Raw genomic sequence first — 25,158 nt, 5'->3', positions numbered from 1 at the left:
TTAGGGAGCATCAACTGGCACAACCCTTTTGGAGAACAATTTGGCAGTTCAAATAAAAAGTTTTAAAATTCCCTTTAATTCAGCAATGCATCATAAAAAAATAAAAGGTTTATACAAAAGGAGGTTCACAATAGCATTGTTTTTATAAAAAATAGTAAGAACAACATAAATTCCCCCAAATAGAGAATAGTGCTTATATAAATTATGGCCTACTGCTATGGAATGAGTTATGTCCTCCCCAAATTCATACGGTGAAGCCCTGACCCCCAATGTGACAGTATTTGGAGACAGGGTTTTTAGGAGGTAAATAAGGTTAAATGAGATCAAAGGGGTGTGGCCCTAATCAGACAGGACTGGTGACCTTACAGGAAGAGCTCTCTCTGTCTCTTCCCTTCCCTCTCCTTCCATCATGTGAGCACACAGCAAGAAGATGGCCGTCTCCAAGCCAGAGAGTCCTTACCAGGAACCAAATTGGCTAGTATTCTGATCTTGGATTCCCCACAAATAAATTTTTGTTGTTTAAGCCACCCAGTCTATGGTATTTGTTATGGCAACCCAAGCAGACTCATACTCATTTACATTAAAAGCTTCCTAGTTTTTCTAAATGCCATAAAGAATAATGACCTAGGAAAAATTTAAGAGGAAAAAGGTAGTGAGAGATACATAAATCATATTTTGGTTTGATGGCAACACTGCGTGTCAGGGGTAACTGACTGAAATCCCAACTTTAACAGACCTTCTAGTACCCTCAATTACAGCGTAACACCCAACCACAAATTGATAAATTCAAATATCTAACAAACACACAGCAAAATATAAAAGCTTCAGTTTATTTGATGTTAGATTATATGTTACAGTGCCTACAATTCTCAAGATTAGAACCATCCTTAACCAATTAATATTTCACAAAATAAAAGCCAGTCAGTAAACAAAATTACAATCTTAGAAGTTACCAAAAATCTTACCTACTTAGTTAGAACACTAAAGCAGGTAAAAAAGTCATCTGTCCAGAGATACAAGTATGAACAAAAATACAATAACTGGCCCACTGTCTTTCAGGAAGAGGTTGCAGAAAAGAACCAAATGAATTCAGAGGACAAATTCAGCACAACAACTCCGTCATAAAGTTGGGCATACAGATACACAGTGGAATTTAAAACACATAGCAGAGATGATCAGACTAATCACTGGCTTGTTTAAGCAAGGTAAGCTGATAGGAATATTTTTGAAGATACATTATATACATGGATTTTGTCACCAACATAGCTACACCTACCTGGATATTAACAATAGTTCCAAATTTGCTGAAATGTTCATTGAGCTTGGTAATGTTGTTCAATTCCTGAGGGATTTTCTTGACTTCTAATTTGGTGTTTGTATACTGATTCTTTCTCAAGAATCCTGGTTTACTCTGATTGTTATTCCCTTGCCTGAAAGGAATATTAACAGATCTTGGTTAATTCTCCTACATTATGCCTAGGCAAGAGATAATCAGCAAAGAATGTAAGTTTATATTTATTCAAGTATCCTTTGTAAGCACTTAACATTCTTCAGAAATGACTAGGTAATTTTCACATTATCCTTATTACATGGGAATCAAACAGGTAGAGAGAAAGAAAGAAGACTGATGTCTCAATAATTCTAATACTGGGTTAGGCCTAGAAATTAGTACAAATTACTAATATCTATTATCAATATTCTGTTAACTTTTCAATGTTTAAGACATACTAATGATGCCTTTGGGAACCTTAGCTTTAAGGCACACAGATTGAAAATTAATGATTAATGACAACTCTTAATTTTACAAATTTACTACTGCAAACAAAAAACCAGAAACATCAATTAGATGTTACTAATTAGCAAATTATCTTACTTTCCCAGCCAAGGTTTCTTTGCCAGTGGCCCTTCCAAACCACTCATAGCTCTTTTCCGGCTATCTGGTTCAAGAACCACTCTGGTTATGTTGCTATTAATTGAAACAGGAACTGGTGGTTCAGTCTGGATGACAATGTTAGCAGCTGTAGAAAACAAAAATTAACATTACTGACCATGCGTTGTATTTGGGGAATTTCAAATGATTAAAATTATTTAGTCCAAAAGCTAAAAATCACTGTGAATAGCACCTGGCTACTACCATTTCCTTTTCAGAAATGTTTAACAGCAAAAATAAATTATCAATTGCCTCCTTTTTCAAAAATACAATATGCGCATTTAAAAACTCCTAGCCAACTCTGATGTAATAATGACTGATTCAGGCAAGGATCATAAATGGAAGGAAAAAAAAATCAGTGAAAGGGTGTTGGAGAATAAGATATTTATCTGATGCCAAAGTACCACTCCACAAACTTTACAATGGAGAGCTCTAACAATTACAGCAAGTGATCAAACTTATTAGGCCACAAATGGAGTGAAATATTTGTCTCCTTATAGGATTCAACAAGAAGTGCACATGGATAGGATACTACTATGGAATTATGATTTTCTTTTATGTGTGGCAATGATATTGCGCGTATATAGTACTGTGTCTTATTCTCAGATGTAAACTAAAGGATCTTAAAGTGTCACAATCTCCAAAATTTACTTTCAAGTGATTCAAGAAAACAATGTGAAGGGAGAGGGGAGGAAGACAGAGAGAAGAGTGGACACAAGTGAGCATTCATGCCCAAAGCTGACAAAAATGTTAACAACTGGTGAACCTAAGTGAAAGTATTAACGTGTTTATTGCACTTTTGATTTTTTTGTAGGTTTAAGATTATTCAAACCTAAACATTGAAAGGAAAATTCAAAGCCAATGTTATAAATTAACACATTCCATTCACAACAGTTAAGACTAAAATACTATACGACGCTGACCTTACGATAGGTTACCTGTCAGTGGAAAGAGGTGTGTTGAACCAAAAAGCAAATACCAACCCAAAACTGCACGTTATATTCTGAGTATTCTCCATAATTTTAGCGACTCCACCAAAAGTAAAATCAGCAGCAAAGAATAATCACTGTGGGGCTGAAAATACGAACTTCCCACTAATTTCAGGTAATTTGGTAACAATATATGCATTACAGCACAGAAAGTAAGAGCATATTCTTTGGAATTAGATAAACCTGGGTCCAAATGCTAGTTCTGTCATGTATAGCAGGGGTCTCCAAACCCCAGGCCAAAGACCAGTAGCGGTCCACACAGCAGGAGGTGAGCGGCGGGCTAGCAAGCTTCCCCATCGCTTGTGTTACCGCCTGAACTATCCCCACCACCACCCGCTGCACCATCCGTCTGTGGAAGAATTGTCTTCCACGAAAACTGTCCCTGGTGCCAAAAAGGCTGGAGACCGCTGATGTATAGAATAGAATAGAACAGAAAAGAATTAATAATGGGCAAGTTCTTTAACCCCTCTTCGCCTCAGTGTCTATATATGAAAAAGAGAATAAAAATAGTACCTCATTTAAGTTGTTGGTAAGGAATATTAGAGATAATAATATATTAAAAAGGATTTAGTTTAATCTTGACACAAAACTGTTAACTGGTAGTAGCAATAATGTCATAAATGGCAGTAAAGAAGAGTTAATAAAATCAGGATAAGAAAGAAGGTAAGAAAAGGAAAATTGTCCACCATATAATTAAATCAGGAAAATATCCTCAGGATGGCACATGGCCAGTCACTCAAACTGAAATTAAATACTGGAAATCTAACTATAATAAGAAGTAAGAAACTGGAATCTCATCAAACGTTTTAACCAAACTTTGTTTTGAGCGGAGGTGAAAGGATGGTATCAACCCATATTAAAGGCAATGCTTGCATTTAATCTTTTAAGATTTGTGGCTATGCTTTATAAAGGTCCTAACATATGGTTTTAATCATAAATAATAGTCAAAAGATAATTTTATCATAGTGTTTAAAATTCTCAATGTTACTAGTGTGAAGCACAGCTCTTAAAACACAAAGTAGGCCATTAAATGATTAGTTCTTTGAAGGTGAGGGATCATGTCGTTTTTCTGTATCTAACATCTAGCATAGTGCCTAAAATAGCCTAAAGTCCTACAAAAAGAGCAATTAATTAACACTAGTATTATTTTTATTTAAAAATAAATATAAGCAGAATATATTTATTTTTATTTTATTTATGGCTTTAAAGTAAAATCTGGAGATATTCAAAAGCATTTGAGATCATTACACAGCACCCTTCAAAGAGAGACTGTTGAAAGTATTTTTAGACCTTAGTGAGGTCAGAAATACTATGCCCAAATGACATTTAGCATGAGAAAAAGTTAAATGCATTCTTACCTCTTGGATTTGCATCCATATCTCCAGAGGTTAGGCCAATCAGGTTTGGGCGCTGTGTCTGTGTTCTTGAAAAAAACTGCCTATACTGAGATCTACCAGAACTGGTAATACTAGGAGCTTCTGGATTATAACCATCTGGTTCATAGGTATCTGAGGGAAAACAAAACAACAAAACATGAAACAAATAACAGTAGTTAAATAATTTCCTATTATAAAATAACCAGAAAAATGAATTTTCTTCAACAAATATATCAACCCATATATATTTCTCTCTTTGAATTATAGTATATAGATAAACCTATTGGAAGTCAAAGAAACAAAAATGTTCCAGTCACAAAACACAGACATGTAAATCCATTCTGAATTACTGATATATTTCTGGATTTGTTTACCTAGCCATTTTTGTCCTCTATATTAATCACCTAATGCAAACTTAAATGCACATTTTTAAGAGAAATTTTCACATACATGAACGCCATATACAAATGACTGGCTGGGTTTCCTCTGTTATCACATCTCACCTAATTTCTCGGTGTTCTTTTAATTGGGGGAAAAAACCAATCTATTAATTTGGTTATCTGCTTTTCTTTTTTTGGCCGCGCTGCGCAGTATGTGGGATCCTGGTTCCCCAACCAGGGATCAAACACACGCCCCCTGCATTGGAAGCACAGAGTCTTAACCACTGGACCACCAGGGAAGTGCCTGGTTATGTGCACTTTAAACTGGAGAGAAAAGAGCCAATTTCATATGTAAAATATATCTCAAATGTTTGATTTCAAACAGCTAAATAAGATACATTTTATGTTTATAAATGTAATCATTATTTTACTACCACCCGCTTCATCAGTGCCACTTTTATCATGTTCTCTGTGTTTTCTCTACAACTAAAATTTTATTTATTTTTTTGGCCACACTGTGCGTGGCATGCGGGATCCTAGTTCCCCAACCAGGGATGGAACTCACGCCCCCTGCAGTGGAAGCACGGAGTCTTAACCACTGGACTGCCAGGGAAGTCCCTAAAAATTTAATTTTTAAAATTCTTATGCTAAATAAATATTTTGTTAGTGTTTAAAAAAAATTCTGAATGTGTTTATCTCCAAAATATCCTTTTCATCGTACATAAAATGAAAGAAGGTTAAGATGGAGTGAAGATGCCGATTCTCACAGTTGTGATTTATCAATATAAATCCTTGCATCTTTTTTTCTTAGTGGAAAAACCTCCTTTGTTGCTCGTATTAGGTTTCAGCTACAAGATAAGGTACATTCAGATCTTTATTACTAGCCAATTAGTTCTATAATTCAGAGTATAAGATCAGCAAATTATGATTTAAAAGTTTTCAGTTACCACTTGGTACTCTTGACAGAAAAATCTATGCTAAGGCTGCAGAAAGTTTTAAAGAAGTTACATAATCAAATAGCCTCGATCTGATAATTCCTGGGAATACACAGAACCCTAAGAAACTTGAAAGTCCTTTAGTTAATCATGATGAACTGAGATCTAAACGCAAAGTGAGAAATGTTAAAAACCTCATGAGACACCCTCAAAGCACTCCATAGATCTTCAAAATGTACATGTCAATAGGAGGGAAGAGTTTTCAAGAAATCACATTATACACAGCCATTCCATACAACAAGGGACAGATGGGAAAAAGACATTTTCATCTATGATCAGGAAGAAACCAGATGTTTTTGTTTTCTTTTAAAGAAAAATTAACCTAGTTTTCTTATAACATGTAACTGATTAGAAACCATTCAAGTAGATACTCTCTTCCTATCTATCGGATTAGAAACTAGTTCAAGGAACTAGCATGACCTTAGTTACAGAGGCATGGAAAGTAAATACAAAGGACACCAGAGATGACAGACACACAGGAGACCTAATCATCTAGGAGCCACTAGGGACAAACCAAAGAAGCAGAGAAACAGAAAATAAAACTACCTAGGAGTTTTAATGGGAATCTGTGAGAGCAGATCAGGATACCAGATCACCTCTTAGGTTGGCCAGTTTATGGTACAAAAGATCAGAGGTGGATGGCCATCTGTAGCAAAGCTTACCTGGGACCAGAGGGGTGGGGCTGGAGACTGAGGTATGGTACCCAATGGAGGATCCCATGAGGTTTCGAGGTGGCACCAAACGAGCTGCCAACAGAGGAGGCGGTGTCCCCAACTGAAGTCGCTCAGATGCAGCAGCACCATGTTCACGAGAGTACATGGGCTGTCCTACAGAGGAAAGAATAGGAGGGCAGCTGGGATTGAGAGTCACAAGCTTCTCGTAAGCAATGATCTACTTCCTGAGACTTGAGCCAAGAACAGAGAAAGTATACCAATGGGAACTGTACTCAAGAAAGATGTTACTAAGATACTTTCTAACTCAAGAAATAGACATGCAACTGGTTAGGATGCATTGAGGTACAAAGAGTAAGAATTAGATAGTGTGACTGCAAAACGACCATTTTTTATAATCTTAAATGGAATAATTACGTGCTGATTTACCCAAAACTGAACAATCAACCATATCAAGTTATTAGACAACGGAACCTTGAGCTATTATTCATGTAGAGTTTTGTATCCAATGAGACATGTGGTTATCAAAGCTGTCATACCCATTTAAAAAAAATAAAAACACTCCTCCCCAAACTCATATAATTTCAGGTATGCACAAACTATACTCCCTGAGAGCAGAAAAAAGAAAAATAATAAAGGAACTTAAAAAAAAGAAACCCACCACAAGCATACCCTCAGAGAATAAGAAATATTCAAAAGAAAAAATTAAACAAGACAGTGAAAATTCGTTATCCTACTAGCAGGTGGATAACAAACATAGAGAAAGAAAAAAAGGAAAAAATCCCAGGTGAACAGACTAGCCACTGTACACATGAAATTACCTCAGATATTAAGGACCACTTTTGGAAAGAAAGCACATTTAGAATCTATATTTATGGATGCAAGAAATGTCAGAAACAATGAAGCCAAATTCTGTAGAACAAGATTAAAAAAGACAAGGTATCAAGGAGCAAAACCCCCCTTTGGTTGGTTATTTAATAGTATCTTTTTCACTGACTACCTCGTATGAGACCTATTTTTAAGATTTACTCAATATTTTATATCTAAAGTCAGACAGACATTCACTATGTGACACAAAACAAAGTGAATTTAGAATTTTTTTATACCTGATGAAATGTCCTTATAAAGTGAACAATCCAGAAGACTATTAATACACCTTAATAAGACAAGTCACAAAGCACCACTTGATTTCACAGTAAATGCAGAGAAGAAATAGATGTGCTAAACTTTACTACCCTTCTCTTCCTATATACGGAGCAGAGGAGGTGACACATCATACTGTATAAGCAGACCACATAACTGGGGGCTTAGCACCAATCCTTTCAAAACTGAAAAAAGGATCAATCATTACATTGCAAAAACAATTTAACATATCCTCAATGATCTGAAAATAGTTTTAAGCATGACCTACTGCAGAGAATTCCTTGCAGAACACAGTAGTGAGCTAAAGAGAAAAATGGGAAGTACAATCTCAGTCCATATGACTAGTTTAAATTTATGATACAGCACTCAATGTACCATGTGTATTTAATTAATAACTGTCTCAAAGTAAATTAGAAACTAAAAGGCTACTTTGTACAATGTCTTTTTAAAACGAGTGACAAAGAACATGCATTCAGACACTTCAGAAAGATGGCTGTTTATTCAAATGAGCCGTGATTTTCTTTAACAACATCTATTCAGGTCTCTAAATAGTATTTCAAAAAGAAACAGTTCCTCAGATAAAAGGCTGATTCTAGGACTGGTTAGAAAACTTCTAAGATGGGCCTGGTACACCTTAGTATACCCTGTCCCTCCAAAAGCAAGATGGCTACCAAACACTAGCATGTCAAAAACGAAACAAAGCAATCTGCAGAACCAACATGAAGAGGCTCCCCATGGTCAAAAACTAGACAATTTGAACATCAAAAAGGGCCATAATGGGGTGAAACATACCAAACATTAGAAATCCATGAGTTCTTTATGATACTTAAAAAAAATACAGTGGTACCTCTGGAAGATATTAGGAAACAAACTCATTTTCTGAAAAGTGATAAATGAAAGGACACAAGCATTTATCCTGTCTTTCCTGTAAAAAGTGAATTTCAGGTTAAAGAAATGGTTAACTCGCAAGTTTCACTTTGTAGAATGCCAGCCAATAAATGTAGAAGAAATAATAGAATTAGAGTATCACACTTTTATAACCCCAATGAAACAAGAGATCTAGGCAGGGATCACAAATAACCACGTGCAACTTTTTAAACGGATGCATCAGGATGAAAACACCTGTACACAGTGATCAATATTTGTAACACAGAAAGGAGACAACTTGGTATTATGTACATCATGATATACTGCAGTAGGAAGTACAAAACCCCATCAATAAAATATTCATTCAAAATAAGGAGGGGGGAGCAAACATGACCCTAATTAAGTCTCTAGATCCAAACCTCTAATTTACAGGAAATACAGAGGATAGAGGAATGTGTTAAATAACACCAGGGGATGCAATGTGCCAAGTCCAGATTGTGGAAAAATTCTTCAGGACAAATGATCTGTTCCTTCAACAAATAAATGTCAAGGAGAAAAAAAAGAGGTTGGAGAAACTGTTACAGATTTAAAGACTTTAAAAAAATAAAATAAATAAACAAATAAAGACTTAAAAACATATTAACTAAATGTAATATGTAACCTTATTTGGATCCAGCTTCAAATGAACCAGCTATAAAGGAACATCTATGATACAACTGGGAATAATGAACACTGGTTGGATATTTGACAATAATACCTGTTATAAATATCTTGGGATTGTGATTAAAGTATAGTAATTGTGTGCATGTGTGTTTATCCCTTATCTTTTAGAGGTATATAATGAAGATTTTACAGATTAAATGTTATGTTTGGGACTTGTTCTAAAATAATCAAGTCAGGAGTGAGTTACAGATAAAGCAAGATTAAACCGTGTGTTGATACATGTTGAAGCCACTAAATGAATAATGACAATTAACTACACTATTTGCTCTCCTCTTGTATTTGAAATTTTCCATAATAAAAAGTTTTTAAAAATCAAATTGGTTGGGCTTCCCTGGTGGCGCAGTGGTTGAGAGTCCGCCTGCCGATGCAGGGGACATGGGTTCGTGCCCCGGTCCGGGAGGATCCCACATGCCGCAGAGCGGCTGGGCCTGTGAGCCATGGCTGCTGGGCCTGCGTGTCCGGAGACTGTGCTCCGCAACGGGAGAGGACACAACAGTGAGAGGCCCGTGTACCGCAAAAAAAAATAATAATAATAAATAAATAAATAAAATCTAGGATGTTATATTTTACTATCACTCTTTCACATACCCAGTACAACGAGCCTAGCAGTTACAAAATATTTCTACTCCTACTTCTTCAAAGAAGCAGAATAAACAGGTCAAATTTAAGGCAGAAAAGGGAGTATACTTTAAAATAGTCCTGTCCTGTGCAGGGGGAAGGGGGAACCCACAAAACCCAAAACCCCAAAACTGTACACTGAATTGGTGACTTCAAATTTGGGTAAAATGTTTAAGTACTTCAAAGGAAAGAGTTGATTTTAATAGGTGTTTTTCCATACAATTCCAACTACGTTTCATTATTTAAGTCCCTTTCAGAGTATTTCGGACATCTTAACTCCAAAAAAACCAAATTTCAGAGCTTTTTCTAAATTATAACCATTTCTGACATTAAGTTTTAAATAGCATTACCAGGAGCCCCATGTATCCTACCCAGTTTTCCAGTGAGGTAATTCTTTTTCTTCTTTTAACATTCAACTGACCTCTTAAAAAATGAGTGATAATTACAGACTAGATGAAGGTTTTATTTTGGGCAGAATTAGTTCCTTTGTTACCTGTATTTCTGAGGCACTCTGTTCATTTAGTTTTAACAGCAAAATACACTGTGATTGATTTTTGTGGGTTTGTAATTTTTAACATATTTCTTTCCCACTAATAGATTTTTAGCTTCTTAGGAGAAAAATCATTTCTTATTCATCTGTATATTCCCAGTACCTAGCATTCAGTAGACTCCTATTCTTACCTCCAAAAATCCAGATTTCATTTTTCTATGTTTATTTGGGTCCCTATTGACATAATTTTCACAACTAAATACCATTTGATATGCTGTTCTTCACTTACACACATTTTCTATGCTGTGAATTTTAATGATAGTTTCAATGACCAAAAAAATCTGTAACTTAAACTTTCCCAACTTGTAAAACTTTAAGAATAGCTTAAGTTCCCTATTACATTGCAAACAGACATATAGCTTTTTCACTTCATTTGAACTGAAGCAAGTTCTAATTTTCTTGAAATTATAAAGTATAGCTTAAAAGTAAACCTGAACAATTTGAAGAATTCAACTTATCTGTCTCAAAGGTAATTAAAAAAAAAAGATGTTTTAAAATCAACTGAATAGAAAGATACAAAAAATTTATAAATAACAAACTACACTCACCAAAAAAAATTTTTTATGTTTAGATTATCAGAAACCATCTCCTAGGTTTTCAAATTTCTCTCTAAATTTTGGAATCACATTTTAACTTTTAAGAAAGGAAGAAAGCAGTTTGCATAGTAGAGTTTTAAACTTCCCAATATTGAATATTCTATAAGTTTCAAAATGTTCAGTTGCCCACCAACTAAGTCTCTTTATAAACAATGACACAGCATATAAGACTATCTTCTAAAGCACTAATTCACAAATGCCAATAGGAAGCTATTGCCCTTTACTGGTCTGAAACAAAAATGGGAAAAAAATGTGATATTTCATAAAGCCAAATTTAAAAGGACTGTCATTTATTCTGAGTTATTTGGTATAAAAATGTATTTTTAAAATCGAAATATTAGATGTCTTCATATGCAGTCCTTAACACAGCAAAATAAGAAGCTGCTAACTGTACTGGTCCCCCAAATTTTCTTAGAAATGTTATCAGCCTCTGAAAAACAGAAACTTGAAACTTCAGTTCTAAAAGGACTTTACTGATATACCAAAAATAGTCTGGCTTTTAAGAAATAACAGAAAAATCATCTTCAAACATGAAGTCAGACATTTTGTTCATCTTGGCTCCCTAGGGTGTAGTACAATGCCTGGCACATAGTAGGCACTCAAAAAATATTTGCTGAATTAATATCAGGCTAAGTCATTGAAATAAATGGTAACTGCCAGATATTTTTTCATTAAAATCAAAATGGAATTTTTGTCATACTGAATGAAGTCAGATGAAAGAGACAAATATCATATATCACTTATATGTGGAATCTAAAAAAATGGTACAAATGAACGTATTTACAAAACAGAAACAGACTCACAGATGTAGAAAACAAACCTGTGGTTACCAGGGGGGAAAGGGGTGAGGGGTGGGGAGGGATGAATTGGGAGATTGGAATTGACATATACACAGTACTATATATAAAACAGATGACTAATAAGGACCGACTGTACAGCACAGGGAACTCTACCCAATACTCTGTAATGACCTATATGGGAAAAGAATCTAAAAGAGAGTAGATGGGGCTTCCCTGGTGGCACAGTGGTTGAGAATCTGCCTGCTAATGCAGGGGACATGGGTTCGAGCCCTGGTCTGGGAAGATCCCACATGCCGCGGAGCAACTAGGCCCGTGAGCCACAACTACTGAGCCTGCGAGTCTGGAGCCTGTGCTCCACGACAAGAGAGGCCGTGATAGTGAGAGGCCTGCGCACCGCCATGAAGAGTGGCCCCCGCTTGCCACAACTAGAGAAAGCCCTCGCACAGAAACGAAGACCCAACACAGCAAAAATAAATTAATTAATAAACTCCTACCCCCAACATCTAAAAAACAAAAAGAGAGTAGATGTATGTATATGTATAACTGATTCACTTTGCTGTACACCTAAACTAACACAACACTGTAAATCAACTATACTCCAATAAAAATTTAAAAAGAAAAAAAAAAAGCTGTACTTCAGGGCACAAAATTTGATATACATTTCCCCATAACTTATCTGAAATAGAAAATAAAAATCTCATGCTGGGAAAAAAAAAAGGGAACTTTTATAGAGTGAGTCACAATGTTAAATTTAACAATATTAAAATAAATGGTAATCGCCAGATCTTTTAGAAATTAAAAACAAAATGGAATTTTTATTGTGAGTCACAATGTTAAATTTAACAATATGAAAATGTGTCATCTGCAAAAGACTCTCAGATAAATAAAAGGCATTAAGAAGTAATGTAAAGAGCTGATTCAGGGAGGAATAGATGAAACAAGACTGATCAACATGAAACATGTTGAAGCTGGGTGATGGGAATGTGGCAGTTTATTATACTACCTTCTTTATTTTTATAAAATTTCCCGTAATTAAAAAAAATGAGAGAAGCAGTAAAACAAATACGCACTGCAACAAGACACTATAGTAATTAGAAGACGGTGAGATACTAAAAGTGAAACAGTATGGACAATTACTTAACTATCAGATGTGGTTTCCGTTCTGAAGAAGCACAGCTGAACATAAGATTTACATAAATGAAAAGAAATCAAATAGTAGGCCTACGTACAATTATATGTCATTACGTAATAAATGCTTTTTGGTACTGTAGGAGTTCAGAACAGAGCAGTAATGTTCCCCATATACTTAGAAGATCTGGGTCTTGCAAAAACAGGAGAGGGAGTACATTACTAAGAATGAAGACAGGAAAACAAAGTTGAGTCATGACAGGGGCACAGACAGGGTTATAACTGGCCTGACCACAGAAAATACACATGGGGGAATAGTGAAAAGAGACTACCAAGAAGTGAGGAATAGATTATAGAAAGAGAAGCCATAGAAAGGGGTTCATCTATGGTTTAGGAGGAAATAATGGCCACTGAAGAGTTCTCATAAGGAACTGTCATGGCTGGTTTTCTTAGGCAGACTAGCTTAGCAGCATCATGTGGTGTGACATGGGGGGAAGATGGGAGTGAAACGTAATGGACTCAAGAAGATTGTAGCAATAATCCGAAATGCGAAGTGATTCAAGCGTGGATGAGGGCAGAAGCCACAGCAGGAAGAGACAGAAAGGGATGCTTCAAAGAAAAAGAGGAACAATTTTTCGATTAACTAGATATAAAAAAGCAAAGCAATGAGTCAGTCATGTCAGGGTTTCAATTCTAGGTGATAAGGTGGGTGTTATTTCCATTAACAAAGAAAGACAAGCATTGTGGAGGTAGTAGAGACTTAAGGGAAGATAACAGGTTTGATTTCAGAGAGGCTGAAATTTATGGAGACAATGATAACTACAAAATTATAATAACTATTCCTTACGTGTAACTTGCTAGGTGCCAGATACTATTCCAGATGCTTTATAGCTATTAATCCATTTCTTCCCCAAAACAACCTTAATGAGGTGAGTAATGTTATTATTATTTCTATTCTACAAAAGAGGAAATTAGGATACAAAGAGGTTAAGTAACTTGCCTAAGGTCACAATGACACAAGTGATGGAAGCAGAATTTGAACCTGGGCTTAATTACTTTTCTAAGTTGCCTCTCCAGGTCATGACAGAGATGAAGAAATGTTTATGATAAACACAGTTACAAAAAAAGATGAATTTATCTATAAAGTTACCTAGCTCTGTAAAGAAAATCTCACAGTCTGACATTTTAAACCACCAACTACCTTATTTTTATGTTTTTGAAGAAAAATTTTTTTAAGCCTTAGTCAACTAAAACCAACACCAACAACAAAAAAAAACCACTTAAGAAATAAAAGAGAATTAGGATCCAAGAAAAACATATTATTACAGTTAAACATAAATGTTACAAAACAGCCTAACCACTAAATATTACAGTTTAAAGGATGCTATCTTCACTTCAGCATTACAAGTTAAATAATTAGGTATATTTTATCGGACCTTTTGTATACTATTAGGAGATAAGCCTTATGTTTTGGAAATTCAATCAGAGGAACAATTTTTGAACAGAAGCTTCAAAATAAAATTCCTTTAGTGGAGGAATGTTGCTACTCTACAGCAGAGTAGACTTCTCCAATACAGAAGGCCTTGCCCTTCTCTCCCATTATCACACAAAATTAAAATACAGTTATATATCATAACCACACACTAAACTGCCCTTTAAACACACATATAATTTTTATATAGCACAGTCCATAAAAATAGAAATTAATTGTATTTTTTTTTTAAGTGTAAGACTGTTCTGAGAAAACTTGGCTTTTCTATACCCTAGCAATTTTAAATCAAATGTATACTTACGTTCTGACACTGTATAAAGGAGGTTCTGGGGTAAGGGAGGAGGTAGTCTTGCTCCCACTGGTGCAAGATTGGGCACTGCACTTGTCCCAGGCTGATCACGGTTGTTTATCAAGCTTGACTGTGTTATAGGTGGTCCTACAGACAACCAAAAGTGAAAGGTAGAGCATTAATGTTTCCCAGCTAATAAAAATACTCACTACACCAAGTATTAATTTGGATATTCACACTTAAAATACCTACTTTGGCTTAGAACAGAATTAAGGAATTTGATATGTGCAGGGTTAAGCACTGGGTACATAATTAATTTAAATGACATTTTAGTTCTGTAACGGACGAAACTAATCTAGGGTGGAAAAATGGCAGACTGGTTGCATCTGGAGGGGCAGTAGAAAATGGCTACCAAGGGACCTGAACAAACTTTCTGCGGTGAGAGAGTTCTACAGAACTCTCAAGTTAATGATAAACATGTTTAAGTGTACTGATGTTACAACATACCGTGAAATGGCATGAAAACTAAACATGGAGAGATCACATTTTTAGTTAATTGTAGAACCTAGATGCTATTTGTTTCCTTGAAATTTTTCATAGCAAAATGTTAGGGGGAAATGACATTCTTAGATTTAACTTTTAAACAGATATGTTCCCAAAATGAGGTTAAGATCTTTTATTGTGAGAATTCCTATACATCAAAGATGGCTTTTAATCTGGGAAATAAAATCTCACCTTGAGCTTCATAATTATACCATTCATGTGACAATATTAAATACTAACAAACACTGTTAAAATAACCATATTGCTATTGACCAATCTATGCATTAAATGTCTCCGAATCGTTATCAACTTTAATGAAACGTGTTCTATAAAGAATATTACTGCAGGAAAGCTATGTGATGGGTACATGGAATCATGTTAAACTATTTTTGCAACTTCTCGTGAGTTTGCAATAATTTAAAAAAATTAAGATTAAAAAAACCCCAAAGTTGAAAAAGTACAACTTAAATAAATTAAATGGCAACCATTTTTAAAAATAATTTGCTAACTCTTAAAACATTAAATGTCTTTGGGTAGATATTTTCTTATGCCTTTGTACACATGTAAACTGACTGCCCCAGAATTTTTTCAGTTACATTTAAAAAATTTAGTCTTATTTCTGTTTCTGCTAAACCAGCAACTGTTAAGTAAGTTGTTTTTTTTTTTTTTTTTGCGGACGCGCAGGCTCAGCAGCCATGGCTCACGGGCCCAGCCGCTCCACGGCATGTGGGATCTTCCTGGACCGGGGCACGAACCCATGTCCCCTGCATCGGCAGGCGGACTCTCAACCACTGTGCCACCAGGGAAGCCCCAGTTAAGTTTTTTTAAATGATCATTTTTAAACATTTCTTACTCTTAATTTTGGTGGATGTGGTAACAGCATATTGATTTTTTTTTTTGAAGTCCTTATCATTGAAGAGATTCATACTGAAGTACATACTGGTGAAATGCTATGACATCTGAAATTTACTTCAGCAAAAAGAAAAAATAAGCAAAAAAATTGTGTGTGGGGAGGGGGAGGAATAAATGAGACAAAAACAGCTGAATATTGATAACCACTTAAGTTGGATGATGGTACATGGTATGTTATTATTCTACATCTGTGTATATCCAAAAATTTCCATAGAGGGGAAAAGGAATGGGACGAAGGCAGTCAAAAGACACAAACTTCCAATGATAAGATAAATAAGTACTAGAGATGTAATGTACAACATGATAAATATAATTAATGCTGCTGTATGTTATATATGAAAGTTGTTAACAGAGTAAATCCTAAAAGTTCTCACCATAAGAAAAATAATTTTTTTTCCTATTTCTTTAATTTTGTACCTATATGAGATGATGGATGGTCACTAAACTTATTGTGATAATCACTTCATGATGTATACAAGTCAAATCATTATGCTGAATACCTTAAACTTAAACAGTACTGTACATCAATTATATATCAATAAAACTGGAAGAAAAAAAAGAAAATTTCCATAATAAAATGTTTTAAAGATTATTTCAATACTCTTGCAGAGATTTTCTTTAAAGACGGAAATTTCACTGAACTACTGGCATGTTCTTTTTTTTCTGACCTCTTCAAAACACTGGCTTTCTTAAGATGCTATCAATTAGCAAGATTCTGACTCCAGGTCAATATAGATTAGACCACTATTGATAAAATTTACACTTGGAGGTACTACAAATAATGCAATGTAACACTGGATAGAAAAAAAAGAAAAACATCTTAATTATGGGAATATATTCCAAATTCTATTAATAATTTATTTTTCAAAAACTTAAAATCTAGTGTCAAGTTAGGTAAAAGGTATGGATTCTTCTAAATATAATTCTCCACTAAAGAAATATTCAACATATACTTACTTGGTATGGGAAGCACAACAGAAGGCGGAGGCTGGCCATGTCCTTGAGGAACAGGAAGTCTCATACTGTGGCCAGGACCTGGGCCTGGGCCTGGGCCAGGACCTGGACCTGGGCCTGGGCCTGGGCCTGGCATCGGAGGCATTAACATTCCAGGAGGTGGTGGAGGAGGAAGCCCAGGAGGAGGCGGAGGGAAAGGAATCATGCTTGGCAGAGCAACTTCATCAACAACCAGGGGATCATTTCCATGATCAAACTGACAAAGGTCACCAAGTACACAAAATCCTCTTTCTGTAAGAAGATAAATCTTATTATGATCTACCCAGAGTTTAGAAAACAAACAAGTCCCTGAAACACCCACCAATCTCATTTATGAGGTGTTTTTTCTCCAGGGAGTCTAAAGCCTTCTGAGTGTTACTCTGTTAACCATCGCATATCCCTGAGGTAGGGGCAGGTGTACTCTCTACTTTCTATACTGTGAGACTACACTTTGTTGAGATAGCAAATAACTGGATCAAAAACAGGCTACCAACCACTATTAGATTAACCCATTTCACTATTGAGTTTTCGTAATAAAAATTCAGATATTTTAAATAACAATTTAACGAAGGTGGGGAGGGATAAGGAACTTGAATTAGATGATCTACTTTCAACTATCTACTTTCATGCTATTATTCTAAAGCAACCATTCTTGCTATATCTAGGAATTGAAACTTTAAAGTATTCAACTGAGCATTATGTACCAGGTTATTCACTGCAGCATTGTTTGTAACAGCAAAATATTTGAAACACCTCAAAAGTGCAATCAAAAAGAAACAGGTTTAAACACATTTTTGTACATACAGAATACTAAGAAGTGTAAAAAATACTGAGGAAGCTCTTTATATATTAACACAGGATGACTCCAGAAAATACTGCTAAGTGAAAAAAACATTATGCATAGTATGAATGAAGTATGAATAGTATATAGTATACTAGAATTTATGTAAAAAAGGAAGTGGGGGAAATATATGTTTTTGTTTATGTACACATGCAAAGACTATGTTTGGAAAGACACAAGAAATTGACAGCATTAAACTGTCCTTGGGAAGGAGATCTTTGTGGCTGGAAGACCAGGGTGACAGTGATTTAATGCTTGAATCATGTGATTCTATTCCCTACTTAAAAATAAATAAAATGTAAAAATATATACATTCTATATTTAGAGAAAAAATGTTATGATGTCTGTTATTTGCTTCAAATAATACAGGCCAGGGAGAAGTGGTGGAAGTATACACAAAAACAAGATTGCCCATGAGTTAACGTGAGATCATGGATACACTAGGGTTAATTATATTATTCTGTCAACTTCTGTAAATATTTAAATATTTCCATAATAAAAAATTAAAATAAATGCACGCACACACACAGCCTGATCCATTCATTCAAACGGAAAGTTAGCAAGTTAAAATTGTAAGTAGGTTATACATGCTTATTAACAAATTCCCAGGGACAAACACCACACAAAAAAATTAAAATTCCTAGTGTCTAACAAAGTTTGTGGTATACTTATAGTGTTTGAAGTAACAAGAACAACAAAAAACAAACTAAAGGGTAAAATTTAAACATTCTGTCAACAAGAGCCAAACTATTACACCCAACAAGAAGCATATGCCAAAAGAGATTCTCCTCCTCATTCACCCCTTTTAATAAAATCCAGACTGTAATGAAAAGGTATGCACTACTAGCAACATTTGCTTTACTAGTACTTTGGGGTACAATATAGAAGAGAACTTTTACCATCATAATCTCTGCATCGCCTCTTTGGTGGAGGGTTTCGACCAAAAGAATTGGAAGAGCTATGATTATTATAGTAATTAGACCAACTCTCCGTTGTGTTTTCAGAGTGGTGTGCAGGTGCGATCACAGTAACAGTGCTGGGAATAGACTGTGCCCCAGAGGAATACTGCTCAGAAGAGTTCGGAGGTGGTGCAGACACAGACACGTAGGAACTCTCCAAGTCATTCCTCTCACTCTTAAACTTTGATCTTTCCCTATGTTCTGCTTCAGAGACAAAATAAAAACAAGAAACAAATAAGATCAGACATCTATGTTCTTAAACTACGTTTATTTTCTCACAGAAAAAGAAAGATGAGAATACTGAAGTAAACTTACTGAGCTGTCCATATTTCAAAGTGCTCTCATTATTAATATATCCTAAAACCAGGAACATCAACAGTGTGACATATTTTGACCAGTAACTTGTATAAAATCATCTTTTATAACATCAACATCAATACAAAATGAAGAAAGACCTGCTTCTCTACTGATATTTAATAAGAATGCTATCCAAGAACTGACTTCCAGGGCCTCCCTGGTGTTGCAGTGGTTGAGAGTCCGCCTGCCGATGCAGGGGACGTGGGTTCGTGCCCCAGTCCGGGAGGATCCCACGTGCCGCAGAGCGGCTGGGCCCGTGAGCCATGGCCGCTGAGGCTGTGCGTCCGGAGTCTGTGCTCCGCAACGGGAGAGGCCACAACAGTGAGAGGCCCACAGACCGCAAAAAAAAAAAAAAAAAAGAATTGACTTCCAAACTGCTATCCTGGGAGATCAGTGGTTGGGATCCCAGTAATCTACTTAAATTTCTTTCTTTTTAATTTTAAATACTCTAATCAACCTTAAAGCAAATCAATTATTTTCAGTCGGGGGTGGGGGTAGGGGAGCAGGCAACCCTCTTCTTCCAGTAACAGCTTTGTTGACTAAAGGACATTTGTTTCAATTATACAACATGACTTAAGTCTACTCACATACGATGATACACTTATGGATAGCTTTTTAGTCAAACTCCTTTAACTCCAACCTGAGACTAGAGCCTTGTCTTTAACAAAAATCAAGTTTTTTGAGATAATTCCAGATTTTACATTGTTCAAACATATTAAAGGTACAGTTACTTTTAAGGGACACTCTGGCACCCTTGTGATATAGGAAGATAAGCAACTACGGAGTTTTTTGGGGAAGGCTCATGGACCCACCAACATTCCTATTGGGATCCCGGTCTTTGCTGCGCCCCCGGCTTCGACTCCGACTTCGACTCAGGCCTCGGCTCTTACTCCGGCTCTTACTCCTGCCTCTTCTCCAGTCATACTTCTCACGGTACATTTCAGTCCGCTCATAGTACCGGTCATAGTCTCTCCACTTGCCATCGTCTCTTTTTTTCTCACGTGTCCTATAATACACAGATATGAAAGCCATATGTATGCTATAGAAACCAAGTCTGAAAACAAATCAGTAGTATGAAATATCCTCCTTGATTCACCAAAATTCATAGCTTCTATACTTTTCCAGAAACCATAAAACTACCATATAATTCCTCTAATCCATTATATAAAAAGAAAAAAACATTCCCTTCAAGTACACTGGGTGGGAAGAAATGAAAAAAAGAGGTGAATCCAAAGTATGGGGAGGGGTAAGAGGAAAAACATATTTAAAACTAGAAAAGACAAAAGGCTCAAAACAAAGTTTTCCTAAACAAAGACTAATTTTTTGATGGTAGGCTGATGATTCAACATATAAACTGCACTACTTGTAAGAAAATGCTACAGATGATTTTAATACTGAGCACCCCTAACAAAATGGAACATTTCATTAATATTCTCTAAGGAGACTGCTCCCACCCCTGAGCTCTTGGGGAAAGCACATAATGAAGACTGTTTATAAAAGGAAGAGAAAGTATGACAAAGACAAAAAACAGATGGAATGGAAGGAAAAACATTTTCTTTCTTTAATCAGCGTAGAGAGAGGAGTAGAGCATATGTTAAAAATCCCTTTAATGCCCTTCTACGGTAACTGAAAAGTGAGCTATACATGTCTTCCTAATTAAAAATAAACACAAACCTTCGTTCACTAGATTCTGAACGAGTCTTCTGGGGACTAGGGTATTTCTTTTTTCTGCCATCTCGTTCTTCCTCTGCTGGTTCCTGAAATACCTACATGAAAATATTCATTAGAAACAAAAAGAGTCCTTCTATAAATTATAAACCACATCCACCTGATAATCTTTCCAGCACACGAGAGGGCACAAATATACTGAAATACTGAAGTCAAATCACATCCCCAAAAGCTGGTCAACAGGAAGAAGTAAAAAAGATGCTGAAATTACTTTAACAGCAATATGTTAATTTTTAAATGCTAACTTAAGGTAGAGAATAGGAGGAAAACAGCAACTCATTCTTTAAACCGAAACAGTAAAAATAGCAAATCTCTAAGTATAATATAGTAAAATGGTGTGTGTTTTCCTAATTACAGAATATATTCACACATTAATTCATTTGAGGAGAATTTCAGATTTATTTCACAGAAAAGGTTTTGGGAACAAATGGTTAAGTTAACCACTGCTATAAAACTAAGTATTTCATGTGAATTATGGAAAAATGGTATTGGAATTACTGGAAATGTTAAGGCTTCTTTTAAAACTTAACAGTCAAGACTGACCAGAAATAGAGAACTAGTGATTCTATTATAGTTTTTAAACAGAAGTTAATCTCAAAACAAATATATGCCCTTTATCAGAGAGAAATGAAATAAAGACATTTGGAAGAGGTAAACAAATGCCCATCTAAAGGAGAAGCTCATTTAAAAATACACAAATAAGCAAGTGAATGAATGGAACAGAAGATAACAATTTAGTAAAACTCAGGCAACATAAAATGGCAGCCACAGTATGGCAACCATATGGTGCTGACAAAAACACTCTACAATTATTAGACTATATTTAAAAATCATTCTTTCTACCAATTTACAGGAAATACAGAGGATGCAACCAGCAAAATCCAGAGTCAAAACTCCGTAAGACAAATGACTGAGTTTCTTCAACAAAACAAAATTTAAGGAAAAAAAGAGGGTGAAGAAAGGAAGAAGAGAGGTAGATATATAGGTAAGTATGAAAGGGGAATTTAAAGATATCAAGAGACTTAAAAGACATCAACTTGGAGAACTTTTTCCTTCTTTTCGCTGTTCTGTATTTTCTAAGGTTTTTTTGATGGACATGTATTAATTCACTCTGAATTTTTCTAATTTTAGGAAACTAGTTTTCGTTTTGTTTTTTTAAATTTTTAATTTTTTGGCTGCGTTGGGTCTTCGTTGCTGCACCCAGCTCTAGTTGTGGCGAGCGGGAGCTACTCTTCGTCATGGTGCGCAGGCTTCTCACTGCGGTGGCTTCTCTTGTTGCAGAGCACAGGCTCTAGGCGTGCGGGCTTCAGTAGTTGTGGCACACGGGCTTAGCTGCTCCGCAGCATGTGGAATCTTCCCAGACCAGGGATCGAACCCGTATCCCCTGCATTGGCACGTGGATTCTTAACCACTGCGCCACAAGGGAAGTCCCGGAAACTAATTTTCTAAACTACTCTCTAATTAGTTTTTCTAATAGGAAAAACTATTCTTAAAAAGTTAAAGGAGCCAAGAGGAATAAAAACATAAAACAAAACAAAAACCTGTGCAAGAATGTTCACCGCAGCGTTATTTATGATAGGCAAAAAGTATTAACCATTTGCCTATTAATCCAAATATCCATCAACTGATGACTGGATAAAGAAAATATGATATATTCATAAAATGGGGTACTATTCATCCATGAAAAAAAAGAGAAGTACTGATACGTGCTACAACCTGGAGGAACCTTGAAAGCATTATGCTAAGTGGAAGAAGCCAGTTACAAAAGACTACATACTGTATAATTCCATTTATATGAAATGTCCAGAATAAGCAAATCCATAGAGACTGAAAATAGATTAGAGGTTGCCTGGGGTGGGGGCTAGGGAGGGAAGCACTTGGAAGGTGATGACAATGAGTATGGGGTTTCTTTTTTGGAGGATGAAAATGTTCTAAAATGGATTGTGGAGACGGCTGCACAACTCTGACTACAATAAAAATCATCACATTTGTACATTTTAAATAGGTGACTTGTAAAGTTGGTGAATTACACCTCATAAGCTGTTTAAAAAAAGTCAAAGGGCATGCACAATATGGATGAATCTCATAAAATAATGAGCTAACAAGGAAGCTAGACAAAGGACTGTATGACTTCTACATCCAGGAAGTGTCAAGTTTAGATTACAGAAGCTAAACTAATCTTTCTAATGGGTGATGGAAAACATAAAAAGATATCAAGAAATCCAAAGCAATATGGGTGAAGTCTGATTTAGCATCCTGCAGTACACTACCAAACATGATTTTAAATCTCAAGCATGGTATCTAAGTGGAGAATAAAGGAGTGCTCCCTTGCTATATAACTAAATAAAATGCTTGATTTGTACAGATAAAAAAAAAAGTCTATGTGATTCTTGTAACATAAAATGAAAAAAACAGGAGTACATGGTATTAGAAATAAGAGTAGTAGTAACCCTGGGGAGAGGGAAGGGAGAGAGAATGAGAAAGAGGGAATTTTTTTAAAAAAAAAAGGCAGTTCAACGAACTTGATTTAGATATTGATTCAAACAAATGGGGAAAAAATGGACATTTATGAACAAATAGAAATTTAAACACTAAGTATCTGATGACATTAAGAAGTTACAGTTATTTTTATACACGATAAGAATACTTGGGCTTCCCTGGTGGAGCAGTCGTTAAGAATCCGCCTGCCAATGTAGGGGACATGGGTTCGAGCCCTGGTCCAGGAAGATCCCACATGCCGCGGAGCAACTAAGGGCTCGTGCACCACAACTACTGAGCCTGCACGCTAGAGCCCAAGAGCCACAACTACTGAGCCCACGTGCCACAACTACTGACCCTGTGTGCCACAACTACTGAAGCTTGCATGCCTAGAGCCCATGCTCCGCAACAAGAGAAGCCACCACAATGAGAAGCCCGCGCACTGCTACGAAGAGTAGCCGCCGTGCGACACAACTAGAGAAAGCCCATGAGCAGCAACAAAGACCCAACCCAGCCAAAAATAAATAAAATAAAAAAATTTTTTTAAAAAAAAGAAAGAATACTTGAGGGCTTTAAAGATATAACCTTTTAGAGATACCTGCTAAGTATTTACAGATGAAATAATATGATGTCAGGAATTTGTTTAAAAATAATTTAAGAGGATCGAAAGTAGTTGAAGGTACAGAAAAAGACTGCCCACGGATCTATAATTATTGAAGAGGAAATGAGGGCTTCATGGGGACTCATTACATTTTGCCTTCTTTCAAGCATTTTCATAATAAAAACTTTTTATATAAGTTAAACAAAAATAATCTGTATTCTTTTCTATTTTAAATAAAATTTCCAGAACTTCCTGAGGTAAGGATATGTTTTTCCACAATTATGTAAAACTTTTACTCTGAAATGAGTTACACGGCACTAAACTGTCATATTTTTCCTGAACTAATATGAAGTATATGTAAAGACTTCATACTCCAAAACCTCTTACCTACTTTGAGCCTAGTATTCTAAGAATATGAAAAGTACATTTCTTTATGGAATGAGATTATGACCAGACATGCTAATTTTAAAAGTTTTTCTTCTATGTTGTCCACCTGACTTAAATTCTTCTACCTCACATCTTCTTTTAGAAGTCTGATCATTACACACATATTTAAGACTTTTTAATTATTTATTATCTTCGTCTATCAGGGCTATACAAGTCTGAAAGCCTCCATTCCACTGGACCATTTTAGATATAAAAGTATACTAAGCAGGTATGTGGATGAGGCAGGATTGGCCCTGGATTAATGAGCTGCTGGGGTGATGAATACTGGGAATTCATTAAATTATTCTGTCTCCTTTTGATGTGTACCGAAAAGTCTCTAAAACAGGGTTGTTGTTTTTTTTAATTAAGTGAAATAAAGGTACTTTCAGAAAAACCAAACAGGGGAAAAACTGTGCCAGAGGCTCTCATATTTCCAGTCATAAATCCATGCAGTGGGTCTAAGAAAAACTGCCTTCTAACGTTTCAGATGATTGTGATATACTGTGAATAAGGAATTATAATATCAAAGATCCACTATTTTCATGATTATTCTTTTGTATGTTCATGAACTCAGACAGACAGGGTAAAGGGTTTGATGACAGCTAATTATAACCACAGCAAATTCAGAAGTGATTTTCTAAATGCAGATAGAACACACTGTGCTTCATAAATTATGGCACATATATACCAAGTGTTTTTCCAGCCCCAGGATGAGTTGTGCCAATGATCCAACTTCTCTCACCCGGTTCCCTGTGTGACCAATAGTTTTATTG

General features: G+C 35.7%; 1 protein-coding gene across 2 annotated transcripts in view; it reads right to left on the bottom strand.

The window, feature by feature from the left end:
* The window catches only part of LOC309820436 (RNA-binding protein 27), a 67,038-nt gene that overhangs the window by 24,722 nt on the left and 17,158 nt on the right, over positions 1 to 25,158 (bottom strand). The window contains exons 4-12 of one of the 2 annotated variants that reach the window (XM_082651198.1): positions 20,827 to 20,918; positions 19,965 to 20,158; positions 18,736 to 18,996; positions 16,960 to 17,247; positions 14,560 to 14,694; positions 6,333 to 6,497; positions 4,278 to 4,427; positions 1,874 to 2,018; positions 1,277 to 1,430 (exon numbers count right to left, since the gene is read on the bottom strand). In XM_082651198.1, coding sequence (XP_082507324.1) covers positions 1,277 to 1,430; positions 1,874 to 2,018; positions 4,278 to 4,427; positions 6,333 to 6,497; positions 14,560 to 14,694; positions 16,960 to 17,247; positions 18,736 to 18,996; positions 19,965 to 20,158; positions 20,827 to 20,918 — 1,584 coding nt within the window. The remainder of the gene's footprint in view (positions 1 to 1,276; positions 1,431 to 1,873; positions 2,019 to 4,277; positions 4,428 to 6,332; positions 6,498 to 14,559; positions 14,695 to 16,959; positions 17,248 to 18,735; positions 18,997 to 19,964; positions 20,159 to 20,826; positions 20,919 to 25,158) is intronic. The other variant, XM_082651199.1, reaches the window with a different exon arrangement.

This window comes from Grampus griseus (assembly GCF_964374135.1).
Source record: "Grampus griseus genome assembly, chromosome: 3".
Lineage (NCBI taxonomy): Eukaryota > Metazoa > Chordata > Mammalia > Artiodactyla > Delphinidae > Grampus > Grampus griseus.
The sequence above is the reverse complement of the archived record's forward strand: the minus strand, read 5'-3'. Positions and strand labels throughout refer to the sequence as shown.